General features: G+C 40.0%; 1 protein-coding gene across 2 annotated transcripts in view; it reads right to left on the reverse strand.

The window, feature by feature from the left end:
* LOC106860426 (connector enhancer of kinase suppressor of ras 2-like) overlaps positions 1–16,641 on the reverse strand; it is a 169,734-nt gene that overhangs the window by 108,794 nt on the left and 44,299 nt on the right. For both annotated transcript variants that reach the window (XM_088173082.1, XM_088173081.1), the window contains exon 3: positions 969–1,132. In XM_088173082.1, the coding sequence (XP_088029208.1) occupies positions 969–1,132 (164 nt within the window). The remainder of the gene's footprint in view (positions 1–968; positions 1,133–16,641) is intronic.

Raw genomic sequence — 16,641 nt, forward strand, 5'->3', positions numbered from 1 at the left:
TTAAAAATTTATTTTTTTTCCCCCAGATCAAGTGCATTTTACCTCACTTGTTTTCTTTCTTCTTAGTGCCAGTTTCCCTCTTGGAAACAATTTCTCTTTATCAAATTCCCACAAAATAACCCAGTTATTCAAAAGCAGAACTCCTGATAAAGAAGTAAAATACTATGATTGTCATGTGTAATTTACCTGTGTAATTTTACTATTTTGTGTTTCAATATTTTCAATATTCTTTCACCTCTCCGTCTACATGAACAGAAGTTATTTTGTCTTTACAATTAAGTTAACACACCACATTTTATTAGCTGGTTGGAATAAAATAGCAGAGGAAAAAATATTTTTTTAAATATCAAATATTTGTTTAGAGTTTAACCGAATTAGTAACCTAGTAATTCATAATATGAACAAATAATGCCCTTCCAAATGCTTGCAGCTTGCTAAAAAACCCCAAACCCAACTTTTAGTCGACACATGTGTCTGTAGTTCAGATAAAGTCAATTTTACCACTCCAGTCTCATCTTAAAGCTCATTTTAAACAATCTTCCAGTCTAATTAGCATTACCTTCTGGCTGTTTAGTACCATCCTTGTGAATGCTGGCATGGTTAAACCACTCAGGTCTACTTGGTTCAGTGCAGTGTGGCAAATGTCAGTGAAATAGGAGGGCATATGGCACATAATTACAGAACCATATGGGTGCCAGGAGTGATAGTCAACAGCATTTGAATGCAGGACCAAGAAAGTCAGAGGAAAAGCAATCAAAGCCCATCACACATAATCATTAAATGGATAAATATAGTTCCTGTGCAGCTGAGAGAAGCCAGGACATGTCTGTCCTTTATTGAGGCAAAGCCACGCTGGCTCTTTGAGCATTTTGAGATTTTTCAGGAGGAACCTCTACATTATTTGCAGCTTGGTTTGCAAATTCACGAATGCAGCTGCTGGAGGTGAGTTGATGCAAGGAGTCACTTACCAATGCACAGAGCAGATCCACGGCTTCCAGGATGAGCTCCTGGTGCCCAATGCGAGTCACCCCCAGCTCCTCCAGCTCCTGGTGAGTGATGTGCAGCAGCTGCTCCCCATTGATCTTCTCTCTCTCAAAGTTTTTGATGTATTGTTGGAGGCAATCATCCAGGCCTGGTTAGAAAAGCCAACAGCACAGGTTCAGAGGGCGGGGAGAAACCCAATCAAACAATTCATTCCTTGTTTGAAGCTATTATGGAAAACACGTGATGAAAATCATAATTTAACCTACATAACCCAGCACATGCTGATAAAGAGAAACGTTCATATTTCTTATATTATTTTCAACATTCTTAAACATTTTCATTGTAATTCTAAACCTTCATGGAGATGAGGGAAGGACAAAGCAGCACAGAGAGTGACATGATAAAAAACCTTTTTCTCGTGATGTCACAAAGACCTAAATATAAGTTTATCTTATGATTAGGAACAAATTCTTCCTGTAACTCTTCTAGGACTCCTCAAGGTCACAGAGTTTGGCTGTCCCTGATCAGGAAGAGTTTTTCAGGCTCAGTGACCACCCACATAAACTCTGCTACACCCACAATTCTCACCCCAGATTATCCAGATTTCTGAATCCAAACAACACAAAAATGGTTTTGTTACAACACCTCCAACTAAGAATACAATTTTACCCATGCACAAGGAATTGTTCCATTTCACCCTGAAACTTGATAGGGTGAGAATTACAGATTATTTTGTTTCTCAGACCGGAGAAGAAGCTGATTAACGACGCTGAAAGATTTTTTTTCTTCCTCCAAATCTGTTTCTGAACCACACATGCCTTGAATTTCCAGCCAGAACAATGAGTTGAACACAGGGATCTGCTACTGAAAGTCTCAGAATCTGCAGTGTACATGAGGTCTCTCAAGGACTGTCAGATTCAGCAGAATCCTGATGTGCACACGATTTTCTAGAGACCCACAAAATTCACCTTCCATAACTTCATCTACCAAATAAAGTAAAACACTGATTTCGGTTATTTGCCCTGCAGTGATGAATATAAATCCAAGATCTGTAAAATCACAGAGATCCAGAAACCACAGAAATGACCAACTTGGGCACTTATGACAGAGCTTGGAAATCAAATTTCTGCACACAGCCATTATGAAATAGACATCAAGCTCGCAGAGCACGTGAGAAAAAGAGTTCAGACATCCCGTGTGGGTGTGCTGGGTGTCACCATTTACACCCCAATTAACACAATTCAGCTGGGACAAAAGGGCAGTGATGACAGAATGGAACGAAACAAATGTGTTTGTCCTCAGCCCAGAAATACAAGGGGATACTCTGCAGTTTCATTTAATTAACTCCTCTTTCAACACGATCCAATTATGCACTCTGCAAACTGATAGTTCCAAGTTATGTTATAGATAAAGCTCATTTACCAAGTAAAGTGCACAGCTTTAGATTCACTTACACCTATGTCCCATGCAAAGCTAGTACAGTGATAAAAATGTCATATTTTATGGTGTAATTCAGAAGTATGAGGTCGTTTGGGGGATTTTTAAAGCTCAGATCAGCAGTCTGTAACTAATACCTAAACCTTTTCTCTATTCTAGCATGGTCTGCAAATAGGAAACAACTTCTCTGCGTCTGTTCATTATTTTTAATGATCTCATGAATGGTTTTACATAAGTATAGTTCAGTTCAATTGGCTGAGAACTGGTCACTGCAAATTCTCTATTTATTATTTTACATTTTTAACTCCAAGCTGTTGCACATTTCTGTTCCTGCTTGCTCTAGAACGATTCTTAAAACCATTTTAGAGCAAAAATTCCAAACCCCCACACCTCCCATTTTTGCTTTTACTGGACATTGCCCCAAAACTCAGAAAAACTGCTATTAGATATTAAATTATTTTCAACAAAAGCAAATTAATTAAAAAAAATAAATAGAATCAGTGGCCAAAACAAGCATTTGTAGCATTAAGAGAGATTTAGGAAAACCCAACTGAATGTGCCACGCTGTGAGAAGTGTGCAGTCAGATGTGTTAAACCTGCCTGTGTGCCAGGGAGAATGTATGACAGAGGAAAAACTCAAATTTGTATTATTTGTGCTGCTCTGTAATAGCTCCCCAGGGCACCTTTACAAGGCATTTACTTACTGGTGCAAACAGTGTGGCAGTTGACAAGAAAATATAGAAATATATCATTAAAGGGCCAGGCTGTCTCCCAGAATGACAGCACTTAATAAATACACACACAGAAAGAGAATTTCCCATTGCTCTCTGCTTTCCTGTCTCTCTGGGAGCCAGGTACTGAAATGTGAAACATTCCAAAGCAGGAATTCAGCATCAGGAACTTCTTTATTGTCAGGGCTCCAATAGTTTTTACATGAAAATACCCAAGGTGAAATTAGAAAGGGAACAGAACTGAGTTCATGTTGACTCACCCAAACCGAATGAAATATTTATTTTCTCAAGCCACTCAGGTCTCATTGGTGCTCTTCATGCATTTTCCCCCAGTATCATTTCTGTTTACAGGTCAGTATTAAAGCAGCTCAGATTGGTGACCACAAAGAAGGAAGGGACCTTAGCCCTGCTTAGATGTAGGTAAATAAAATTAACCCTCTGTTCCCAAGACACACAACATCAGTGTCAGGCAAGAAACAGAAATTTGCATTTTCTTGCTGCACATTCTTTTTTGTTTGTGCACATCTTAGAACTAACCAACATCTCCTTCAGAGTGCAATAAAGAAAAATTGTTTAAACATTGATATTTAAAGTGAAGGCTTAACATTCATGATGAGGAAATTACGACTGAGGGTTGGAGAATTTTTATTTCTCCAGCCCAGCTGGGCTCAAGGAGTTAACTCACTTTAACAGAAAATCAGTGAAAGTTCTTCAAGACCTTTACTAATCTCTCAGTGTTACTTGAAAGGACAACGTAAGAAAAAAGGAGTTATCCATCAGCCCAAGTGCTGCCTGAGTCAGCTGGGAAACAGCTCTGGCTGAACATTGCATTAAAAACTGTAAAAACCCTCGTGCTCAGAAAATGGCCTTTAGAGGGAAATCAGGGGAAACATCCCATAAACCACATCCACCTGCAAACTCTGACATTTTCCTGGTGCATGGTTGGATTCCATGATCTCAAAGGTCTTTTCCAGCCTCAAAAATTCTATGATTCCATATTCTCTCTTTCCATTTTTAAGTTAAAAAAAAAAATCATATTGAACCCACATGGACTAGGAAAACTTTATCTCCATATTTAAAGAGCAGAGGAAAAGGAAGCAACTCTGATGTTGACTGCAAACTGTGATTTTGCAAATAGAGTGTCTAAAGCCAAAGTCAAGGAAATGTGAATAAAAAGGAGGTAGAAAATAGAAAATTCTTAGGGAGAAAAGGCAGGAAAAGAAGAGCCAGTCAGCTTGAAAATGTTTATTTTTAGAAATGTATAATCAAGAAAAAAAGAGTAATTGAAACAGGAAAGCAAAGCAAAACCTTAAAAATATCTCTAAATCAGATTTAGGTAGTAACTCAGAGCAAACATTACAAAAGAGATGTCCCATATTGTGGGCAATTCACTGAGAATAAAATTAATCTTCCCATTGGTGTCAACAAATGGCAGGTTTGGTTTCCATTAAAAGCACAAAGATTGTTGCCATGTTATGTAAACATCTGTCACTCTCCCTCTGCCAGTGGACAGAGATATTGAAAATATTACCATTATAAAATGACTATAAAATGAGTGCAGGGAAAGCCCAAGTTGTTGCCCTTTCTGCAGGAATGGTGCAGCCAGAGCAGCTCTCACAGCAGAACTGCAGGAACAATATCTCAAGTGGGATCCATCCCAGAAGGAATTCCCATGTTTAAAATCTGTAATTTCCAATTTCTCATTCATCTCTCCACCCCTTACATTCATTTATTTGCTTCTCCTTTTTCCTTATATTTTAAGAGATTTTTGAAACTTACTGCAAACTACGCTGCTTTTTGTAATCTCTCCTAAAAAAAAATCTCCTGCCCAAATGATGGGCTGGTTGCTGCTCCATGGGAATTCCCAGGGGGAAATCTGGCTGGGAGAGCAAACCCTGAAATGAGAGGTCACAGGTCCCTGGCAGCTCTGCCTGGCACAGACACAGCAGCTCCCACAGGGGAACCCCCTGACAGAGGAGGGGATGCAAAACCAGACCCCCCATAGGAAAATGCTTTCAGGTTTTAGGGTGAAAAAGAAGGAAATCAGCTCGTTGGGGATGCACTGAGCACTCCTGGCTTCAGCACTGCTGCAAGAGGGGTGAGAGAACACGGGGAAAATCCCTCTGACTGGGGCTCTGACAAAGTATTCAGTGTTTTTTCTCCTGATTAAAACCATATTTAGAAGCTGAAAGCACACAGCACAACATTGAACTCCCAATTGCACAAAGGTTTATGCACAATAAAGGATCTGAGGTAAAAGTGTCTGTGGGACCTGGATCCAAAGGACAAAAGCACAAAGTCGATGGGATGATCTGTTTGCTCAGAAGAATTACACTTTGGCCTGCCAAGACAAATTAATAACCTATTAATGTGCCTCATTTGACTAATAAAAGCTGTAAAACAACACCATCTCTGCTCTTGCAGAATGGTAACTTGTGAAAAATCAACGGATTGAAGTGAAACAGGGACAAATACGAATTTTCAAATGTTGTTGTGCTGTTGTTTCTGGACTCACAAGTCCAGAAAATCAGCTCTTCACTCACAGGAAATATAAAATCTCTCACTACTGTGCTGGAAATTCTTTGATTAATTGGGGAAGGGAGCACAAGTTTCTGCTCGTGTCACAACCTGCAGTTTATATATGCAGACCTGCTTAAATATATCCAGCATTTAAACAGCATCCACAGGGTCAGTCCAAGTGTAATTTCTACAGAAAGCAAAAAAAAAAAAAAAGTTTGGTTTGGTGTTCTTTTTTTAAGGACAAGGGATATTTTCCATATAAAGCAATATTTAGCAGCTGGCTAGAAAGATCTGGAAGGAATTGACTGGTTGCCTGACTGAGAGACTGGAGAGAATTCATGCCTTTTCCTAAATGCAATTTTATTGAATGCACACACCAATTCAGCCATGTTCTTGATCAAAACCCTTTTGATTTATTACCCTGGGCTCAGGCACAGTGGAGCCTTTCCAACTCTTATGTAACTTGTAACAAGGAAAATCATCAGGTGGATATTTTTGCCAGTGACGTTCAAAAGCTTTTTAAGAATTATTCAGTCCAAATAAAGAAGAGGCATAATCCTCGGGGCCATGTTCACACTAAGCTGACTCTCAAATACCAGATATTTGTTCTTAAGCTCTTCAGGAGGAAAAATCAAAACTATTTAGAGCGTCAAGAAAAAAGGATCTTCATACTAGCACAATTCAGAAAGAGACAGATGGAACGTGTTTGAAAACACTGTAAAACAGCAAGCTTGGAATATTTCAGGCCTCAACTTTCCAAAACTTCCGAGTATATTTGAAATCTAAGGATTGCAGTATTTTGCATCTTTAAGCCTACATGTCACGAACCTGACCTAGAGAAATATGAGAAATTATTAATATATAGAGAAATCTAGTTATGGCTAGATTACACCTTTTTTTTTTTTTTTTAATTGCAAGCTCCAGCAGAAATTCACAAACACAGAAAAGGAAAAAAAAAACCAAAAAAAAAATCCCAATTAATCTGAAAAAAAAAAAGAATCCCTCAATTCTGGCTTTATCTGACCTTTGAATGCTTGACTGTGCAAGTAGAATGTGTTTCAATGTTGCTTCCCGGCTGAGTTTCCTCTGCGTCACTCCGATATTCACGGGGATACAGATGGATGTTTTAGATGCAAATACAGGCAGACTTGTGCTGCTTGAATTTACAGATCCTCATCTGCATGAACAGGAACTGGGGCGGGATGAGCACTCTGAATTAATGCTTCCCAGGCACCGACTGACACCAAAAATGTTGGCTTCCATTCCAGGCTGCAACGTGGGTGGAACCACGCTGGGCATAAACTCTTCCACTGGTGTCAGGCCACTGCTCCAGGCTGGGCAGTCCATCAGGAATTTGCCTTGATCCATTCTTCCCTCCTGGATGCCCAGGAGCACCAGGATCTGCCCTCTGCAGACACTCTCAGCTCCGGGATCCAGCTGTGCTCTCAGCAGCTGGAGCACTCCTGCATGTCTGGCCCTTCATTCCAAGGGCTCCCTGCTCCTCTTCCTCCCCATCCTCATCCTGCAGCTGTCCCTGGCTCAACAGGGCCAGCCACAAGAACCCTCTGCTTCTCTTAGCACAAAATTCTGGGGATTTTTCCCCCAAGGAAACCCTGTATGTCTTCAACTCCATTCATTGCCAACTTCCATTTCCCCACTTCCATCTCATTTTTTCTCCTTCCACGCTGCCTCTATTCTTTTATTTTCTGTGTTTGAAAAATAAGAGCTTGTCCTCTGTAACCAGCAGGAAAGCAGATTTGGGAGAGCACAAGCTGGAAACTTCCAACCTTGTTCCTCTTCTGTCCCCAGAATAGGTCAGAGCTTCCCTCACAGATCCCACTCACAAAGGGACAAACTCCTCAGGGAATAGAAAAATCCACAGCAAGTTCCTAAGAGCCCTTGTTATTCCCCTCCAAAGTGTCCTCCTCCAAATCAGGACAAGCATCACTGTCCCCTCACCTCAGTGCTTGTGTGAGACACAGAGCAGCCTCCCAAATCCTGCCCCATAAGCAAAACAAGTAGGAATATTACTTCACCACTGTAACTTCATTATTTTATTTTTAGTTCAGCTAAAGCAAAGGGCTTTCCCATAATCTCAGTGCCCATAAGTCCAAGATCTTTCCAGCAGCAATTTTCCAAGATAACTGTGTTATCAAGACAAAAGCTGGGCTCAAACTCTCAATATTTTAAGAGCTCTCAGCAGCTGAGAAGGTTCTGTAAGGGGATGTGTCAAGCAATATTAATAGCAAACGAACAAACTGCTGAACTAATAAAATTTGATTTAATGATATGCCATCACCCTTAAATTGACATTCATATATATATGAAGTAAATGACTTAATATAGCTCTGCCTTCATTACCTATGAATGAATAATAGGAAGTGAAGCCATTCTAACTCTGTCCTCAGTATTTGACAGGTGTTGTGGGGCTATGGGATTACCAAGGAAGTAATAAACAGCATTTTCAGGAAGCTTGCTGGAACTAGACCTGAGCACAGAGAGGTTTCTGGAAGAGAAGTGTCACACAGAGAGACTGGATCACATTTTCAGCCCAAGTGTGTGCTCCTTGCTGCCACATTTCCCAACAATTTAACCTCGAGATATGTCACTGATGCTGTTAGTGACAAACTTCCCATAAAAGTGACAAAACCCAGAAGCATCTTAATTAGTCCTGAGTGCTAATGAAAAATCTACGTCTTTTCTCAGCCTCATTAATTTTCTCCTTGATGAAGATATAACCACAGCCCCCAGTCATTCCTGCAGCAGAGTGGCTGGGGGTGACCTGGAAGTGCTCAAAAGCCTCCAGGTTCAGACCTCCCCTGTAGTGGATGAAATGATTCCCCATTCCAGAGTGAGCTGAGGACACTGGGACCCTGAATTTGTTGCATTTGTTTTAAAAGAGAAATGCTTTGACCCAGTGCAAGGCAAGAGATTCTATTTCCTGTACTGGACTATGTAAACACAGCTTTATTTTTTTGAGGCAGACTTTGATGAGAGCCCATCCTGACAGAAGTGCTGGTTCCAGCATAGACATCCTGGAATACACATCAAAATTTTTAAAAACCTTTTAGAACCAACTGAAAAGACAATACAAAACATTTTTGGCCTTGTGAATCTATCCAGAAGAATCTTCATGATTTATTCACAAACCAAAATACAGAATTAGCACAATTAAACTCCTAAATCTCTTTGTGCAATCACAAAAGATCTCTGTCAGAATAATTCAGGTGATAACAAACATCTCTGGATCAGTAAGAACACTGAGAAGAACATCCACCCTTTATACATGAGGAATTGCATTTCCTAGAAGTGGAGAATTGATGTGAAGGGTTCACATTCCTCATTTTTGCATGAAGTGCCAAAGGTTGTGTTCTCCCCTGCCTGGGTGTGAGGGCAGGGGCAGAGGAGACTTTTCCAGTTCTCCACTTCCCAGGCTGGGTTTTTTCTGTAACCATTAACTTGCTGCCAAAGAGGGCAGGGGATAAAACTCTCACTGCAACAAAACCAAACAGAAACCCCGAAACCACCAGGAGAAAAGAACAATTCTTCGGCAGAAAGAAAAACATTAGGGAACCAGTATTCCCTTCACTAGAGCCCGAGCACACCGAGGTGAGTTTATTTCAGACAGTTTCCATTTTAGAAAGGTTAACAAGTCTAATAAGGAAGGAGCAGCATTAACCACGTCTCATCTACAAGCACTGATCTTAAAAGCAAAAGTACAAGAACAAATAAATACAACTGAAAGCTCCTTCCTCCACGCTTCTGAGGATTTATCCACCTTGTACTCTGCACAGGAAAGTCTTAATCACAGATCGACCTTCAAAAAAACTACTTTGGTATCACACAAAATCAAACAAAACCCTCACGCCAAGGAAGTTCTTGTACAAGTACTACAGGGATATGCCCCATTTGTCCCTGTCTGAAATGGGAAGAAAAAAAAAAATTACTGAAGAGTGAGATAACGAGCCTGTCTGAGCTAATCAATAGAGAGGAAGTAACTTGTCAGACAAAATTCATGTAATAGCAAGACAGACATTTAAAGTTCTGCAAAATGAGTCCTGCCCTAAAAGGATCTCTGATCACTTTGCAACAGGGCTGCACATTAAATTCAGCTCATCATCACATCAAACCCCATCCAGGCACAGTGTCACAGAGGCCTCAGAAAAATGACTTCCCAACCAGAATATGCTTAAAAAACTGAAATTTTCTGAGCCAAACCTACAGATGCAGAATGTTTTCAGTGAACCCAACTCTTGTGGGACAGGCAGAATCCCCAGGTCACATCCTCCCCCCACAAGTGCTAATACTTGCAAAGATAAGGGGGATAAAGAGCTGACAGAGGAGACTCGAACAAAAAGTGCTGCAGATGTTTCAGTGCCAAAATACATTAATTCTTGTTTCGACTTCACTGACATATTTTACTAAAAATCCCAGATATCAAAAGAACAGCCAAATCCAGTGTGGGCGTTTGGAGTGAAAAGCCCAAACAAATCAGATTTCTGCTCAACCCAATTTCTTCAGCAGCTACGAGTCCATGACCTAATTCATGAGTCAGAGTTTAGACACCTGCACGATGCAAATTCCCAAAGCAGAAGGTGGCCTTGGCAATTCCTCGCACAGTTCTTCACAGAGAGGCCAAAAATCAGATGGCTGCAAGAAATAAAGAAAAGGGGGAGCATTTGATCTTTTTTTCAGGGATACTCAGAGGCTTTGGTTTCTGTTGGCAGCTACTCAGCAAAGGCTGGGGATCACTCACTCTGAGGTTTCACCCACACCTCTCCTGTTCTTTTCTTTTTTTTTTTTCCAAGGATGCCACACACAGCACTGCAGCTCTTGTTTGTGTCATCCTGGTGACTCTGTAAATCTGAACGATCTTAAATGAGGCTCTTTCCTTAAGCAGTTTGCAGGAATTAGCTCTAGCAATCAGTGGGGAGCTCAGTTAAAAGTCAGGTCGTTGGCAGGAATTGGCAATTAAGGGAATTCCCAAACTAGGAATCCATATTTTTATCAATACAAACTATACAAAACTAACAAAAACAGGCAAATGGGGGGAAAAAAAAACCACACAGGAAAGACTCCTCAGTCTGCAAATCCTCCTGAAGAAGCTTTTCCCCTTCCTTAATTTCCCTTTTTTATTCCATGTTTCTGTCCCTTGTTGATACCATGCAAATGTTTTATGGTTGTTATTGAACAAAATGAGAGCTAGAGATTTTTATTCACTTTTCATGTAGTGCCAGATGAAGATAGATTAAGTCTCTGGCTTCAACTACATGATGAAAGATATTACTACATCTTAAATCACTATTATTTTGTGTTTTAATTCTGAATTCTAAATGTTTTACTATTTGATCTGGACATAGTTTATCCACGATTAAATAGTTCTGTAAAGTAATATGAAACAAGCAAGAATCTTATCATATCTAAAGAACTATGTAGCCTAAATTCCACGAATAAAATATGATTACAACTCAATGTATAAGAAAAATCCATCCAGCAAAGCAATAATTCAGTACCAAAAAAAAAAGTAAAAATCAAGTGATTACTAAATATTTCAAAGCCAAAGGATGTCACTCACTCATACGTTTGAAATGAGACTTTTTAAAATGATGATTAAATCTTTGACATGGCAGCCAAAAAAAAAGAACATAGTTCAGGCTTAGTGCTTGGATTTCAATCTCTCTGACAAGGAAGCATCAGGCTGGAAGAACTGCAGAGCTCCCAGCTACCATTCCTAGTTATTTTTATGCTCTGCACAGGTAAAGTTAAATCTTTTCTTTCAAGTCATCACACAAGGAGTAAGAGATAGCCAATAGTGACATGTCAGTGTACATGCTGTCCATAAACCCTCTAAATAGAGCTGCTGGTGAAAAGGTAAATGTAATAACTGTAAAAACACTCTATTGGGCAGGATAAATCAATTCTGTGTCAGCAAAAGTAGCACAATATGAAATAATTCTTCTGGGGACATTCCCCATGGTTCTTTTGCACTTCCCTCACAGCCATTCCCTGTAAAGCCTCAAAAAAAGGAAATTCTCCTCTGGTTTATTTTTCATGTAAGGCAGAGAACAGAACATGAAGGACAGGAGAGGGGAGTTGGCTCCTTCAGCTCACTGAGCAAGTGGTTTGCTCTAACAGGATCAAGCAAAGTGTAACACAGAAACAATGAGTTCCTGGCAAAGGTGAGTATTTTATACAGGTTCCTGTATAAAAGGGCTGTGATGGGGGAAAAAGCAGGAAAATCAAGACTGAGATAGTCCTAAAAGGTCAGATGCATGACTTTCATATTTATGAAACATTTTTTCTTGAAATCGTTGCATGATTAGATTTATCTAAGTTGCCATTTTCCTGAACTTTTAAAAATATCACACGAAACAAAGACAAGCTCATGCAAAGAAATTAAGATATTATTAATTTCTCCATTAAAATGCATTGTGCCACCCATTGCTGCAATTTCTTCTTCCTGGAACACCACTTGGTGAATTAAAATGTAAATCTGGCTGCTTCAATCACTCTCAGCACATATGGAAACACTCAGTGCATCCAGAATCCAAGAGGTTTTCTATCCAACATTTAAATATTAGGAAAAGCAAAAATAAAACTTGAAAAAAACCCCAAAACTTGAAAGTTTTTCTGTGAGGGTTACACCAGCTATAATTTATAAAGGAAGTGTTGCCACTTATAACCAAGGGTTCTATCCACAGTGCTCAGCAGTGCAGGGGCTGCACTTGGAGCAGATTTGGATGAGCTGGGCTCCTCCCAGGGGTTCTCTGCACCCTCCCAAAGAGCAGCAAAAAGCTGATGTATTTGGGGTGCTGATCCCACAGACACAGCACAATTCCAGCCACTCCTGATGCCTTAGGATGTTACTTTTGTATTTTTCATCTATTTGTAATCCTGTAATTCTTTAGGGTAGAACTCTAAATTCCATACCCAGTGTGAGCTGCTGCTTTCCCATTTGGGTCACACACAACAATTCCTCTCCAGGCTGGCAATCAAGGACACCTCACTGCCTCAGGCACGGAGAAATGGAAACAAAAGGGAGTTGGGGGGAGCAAACTGGGGGTAAATGACTTCATTACCCGTAATTGGAAGATTAACCCCCAATATGCAAATGGACCAAACTTATACACGTGTGAAAACCTGTGACCCATCATCCATTTTTGGGTGCAGCCCCTGAGTGGGCTCAATCTGCCCTGAATGTACCTGCAAGCCCTTCAATAAATGTAATTGCTTTTTATTCCCTTAATTCTGTCTGCCCTCTGTTTTTAGGTAGCCCCAAAAGGCATCACCCCATCACTGCTGAGATTTTGGGAGTGCTGAGCCCTGGGGCCAGGGGACACCTGGGCTCAGGGGCTTGGGCAGGTGGAGGTGACACTTCCAGCCTGGCTCCAGCCCTGGCAGGGATGGTTTCATGGAATAAGAGGATTTCACTCCTGGCTCCAGGTTCTGCTGGAGTTTCCAGCACAGCTCAGGGCAGATCCTGGAGCCAAACACCCACCCCAAAAACAACCCCAAACCCAACCCCACTCCAGGCATTCCCAGCCTCAGTCCAAAATACAAAACCAGGACAGGGAAAGAATTATGGAAATGGATTCACTTGTGTGAAATAATTTCAGGTTGCATTAATCACATTGCACAGCCTTAATTGGTCTCTTTTAAATATTAAAGGTTAAGTGCACTATTTCCCTGCAGTGAGCACAAACTATTGATTACCTTCAATCTGAAAATGTATTCAGTTATTTTATATATTTTACATATATTAAGATTCTCCCTTTTAAAAGCTTTGAAGAGATCTACTTTAGATAAGACATCTTTACCATCATATCCCTCCCTAGTTCATGGCCTCTGTAATTAAGAATTTAAAGGACTCCAGAAACAAAAAGTTGTCAATTTTATCTTAAACACAGCAGCTGTTTAAGATTGAATTTGGACTTTTCCTTTACTATCCTTTTGTCAAATACAAATTACATTCTCAAATGTAGTTTAAGTAACTTGATAATGTAGATGAATTGACAATAGCCTTCAGTGTTTCTTTTCCCTATAGATATATCAACTGGAGTGGAAAAATTCAAATTATGACCTTTAACACACATCTAACCATGTTGTTTGCTCCCTGTGAGCGATTTGCAGGTCCTAACTTTAAAGAAAAAAAAAAGAATCAGGTGCTTGCAAAAATGCTAAAAGTCATTTACAAAACTTGAATGTCCTTGACTTACTTTAGTCATTTTCAGGGACAGAATGAGAAATTAGTCTTTCCTCTAGAGGGCTTCAGGATCTGTATTATTTCCCAAGTCAGAGTTATATTGCACTAGTGAGGGTCAGAGAGGCTGTTCTGAATCCTCCTGCTTTGGGCAAAAATCTTCACAATTAGTGGAGAGCAGAGGTCAGACCCTGATGGTCCCACCATGATTTGTGTCCTCGCTGCCCAATGCTGCTGTGAGAATCCAGAACTGATGGTTATGTGATTATTTTTACTAGAAATGCTGAAGGGAATTAATTTGCACTTTGTTTTCTTGCAATTTTGCCCCTTATGAGAATCAGTACTTTCTTTAAAGTCTTAGTGCCATACCAATCTGAATTCAAAATTTAGCAGAACTGTAAAGCAATGTACATATGAAAATTAATATATAAATAGATGTTGATGATGTTGATGATTTTTTTTTATTTTTCTCAAGACTGTATTGTGATAATCCTGCTAACCGAATTTCTGATGCAGAATTTGTATAATAATATAAATTATAACTGAAATTCAGGACTTCAAACCTAATCACTTGACTATCTCCACGTTTGCCTTTATTATCTCCATGTCTGCCACCAAAAATCCTAGGCTTGATCAGCCAAGACATTCTGCTCTACATTCTGTCATTTTTCTCTGTTTTTGTGCAAATACTTTGTACTTTCTATGTCTACCTTACTCCTGAGCCACTGTTACCTCTCAGCAGCTCCTACTTGTCAGGTTAAATCCTTGACAATTACAGGAAATCTTTTTGAGATGCATCTCAAGAATCACTTGGACAATGCTCTCAGGCACAGGGAGGATTTTTGGGGATGTGCAGGGCCAGGAGCTGATCCTGGTGGGTCCCTTCCAACTTGACACATTCTGTGATTGTTTAATTTCATAACTGAGACAGCTGCCAGCCTGTACAGCTCTCCAAACCAAGCACATTTTCTTTTAAAATAGACATTTAATTAGATTTATCTCCTGTTCGATGTTTGTCAGATAATTGGAATCCGTGGAAATCATAACTGGAACTAAAGTTCCCACCCAAACATCTCCCCTTCCATGGGGAGATAGCTGAAAAGATATTTGAAAAAGATATCTGAAAAATATTTTTTCATGAATTCTGGTGTGATTGTGGAGAGTGCTACCCTTGGTAGCAGCCATTACTGAATACAGGAAACACTGCAGTGATGATTTATGAGAGTGTGGCCTTGATTCAACCAAGAACTTAAGTGCCTGCCTCACTCCTCTGTAAAATGCTAATCCTCCAATTGATTTCATGGGAATATTCACGATTCAAATCAAGCCTAAGTGCTCTGCTGGAGCCTGGCCAGGCTGAGCCCACGCTGGCCAAAGCTTTGGAGATGGTCCCATCCAATTTCACAGATCGAAATTCATGTCTCTGGAAGGACATCCCACTGAAAATTTATACCTCACTTAGAGCCTCCCCCATTCTGAAAAATCCCCTACAGGAATTAATGCTTCCCCTGATATTTCCTGGTACACAAGTGCCAATTTAGTCTGTAAAGATGATTTTTGGTAGCTCAAAAAGATTTTTGTATTTACATGCTCCAGAACTGACCACTGCACCCCTCTCAATGTTTTTCCAGTCTAGCAACTTGATGTGCTGTGACTTAACACCTGATTGTAAATAAACTACATTCCTTGCAATCCTGATGGGCTGCTGGTTGAAGAAAGACAAGCACAAAAGAAAATTTCATATTCCATCTCATAATCTGTTCATTGTCTTCCCCCTGTCATAACCTTTGGATAGCACTTGGAGAAATTTGTTACAAAACCCTTTAAAATTGTCCATAAATATTAGTTTATTGGAAAAATACTGCATAACCTTTTAGGGACTCACAGTTATGGCTTTTCAGTGGACTGAGGGGAAAAAAAAAAAAAAAAAATCACCAGGGGATGAAAATATGAGAACAGTGGTCACATTTCAAAGTGAAGCTACTGAGCACAAAGAGATGATGAGAAAAAAGATTCCCCTGGAGCATGAGTGATGGTTGGGTCAGCTCTGAGACCTGGAGCCAGGAGAGGTGGAAGTGTCCTGCTGGGCACTTTTCAGCCCAGGGACAGGAATGTGAGACAGACACATGAAAGGAATTCCTATTTCCATTTTTCCTGGACAAGTGTGTCTCAGCAAGGTCAGGTTGGTAAATACACCGAGTGTGAGCTGGAATCAAAGAGATTTGCCTCTACATCTGGAAAGACAAAAGGTCAAGACAAGTTTCTTCTTCCAGGATTGAAGGAAAAATCCTTGGAGACCTGACTGATAACAGATGGTACCTCAACTCCATGGATGTTATTTTCATCAGTTTTATGATTAAACACCTTCAAAAGAGGCTCAGCTGCCTCCACCTCCCCTTTTAGAGTCAGGAGGAAACCACTCTGAGTTCCACTGGCTCCAAAATGAAATGATCACCCATGTTTGAACAAGCAATCCAGTGGTGGAGCTCATCAGGGAAGAAGTCAAGGCATTTTCCCCTTCCTTTTTGCAGCTATAAATGCCCAATCAAACTCTAAATTTTATTGAAATGATCTTGTAAGGATTCTCTTTATGCCCCTCTAGTTCTATTACAAAAATATCTTTTTAAAAGGGTGCTAACTAGGCCGAAAACAACCTGTAACAAATTTATTTCACATGTTGGGAAAATTTCACGTTTCTTTGTCAAACAGGTTGTTACATCTTGCTACTACAAAGTTGGCAATTGTGCTGTATTTTGGATATACTGTGAA

The sequence above is a fragment of the Sturnus vulgaris genome, chromosome 14, assembly GCF_052056855.1.
Source record: "Sturnus vulgaris isolate bStuVul1 chromosome 14, bStuVul1.hap1, whole genome shotgun sequence".
Lineage (NCBI taxonomy): Eukaryota > Metazoa > Chordata > Aves > Passeriformes > Sturnidae > Sturnus > Sturnus vulgaris.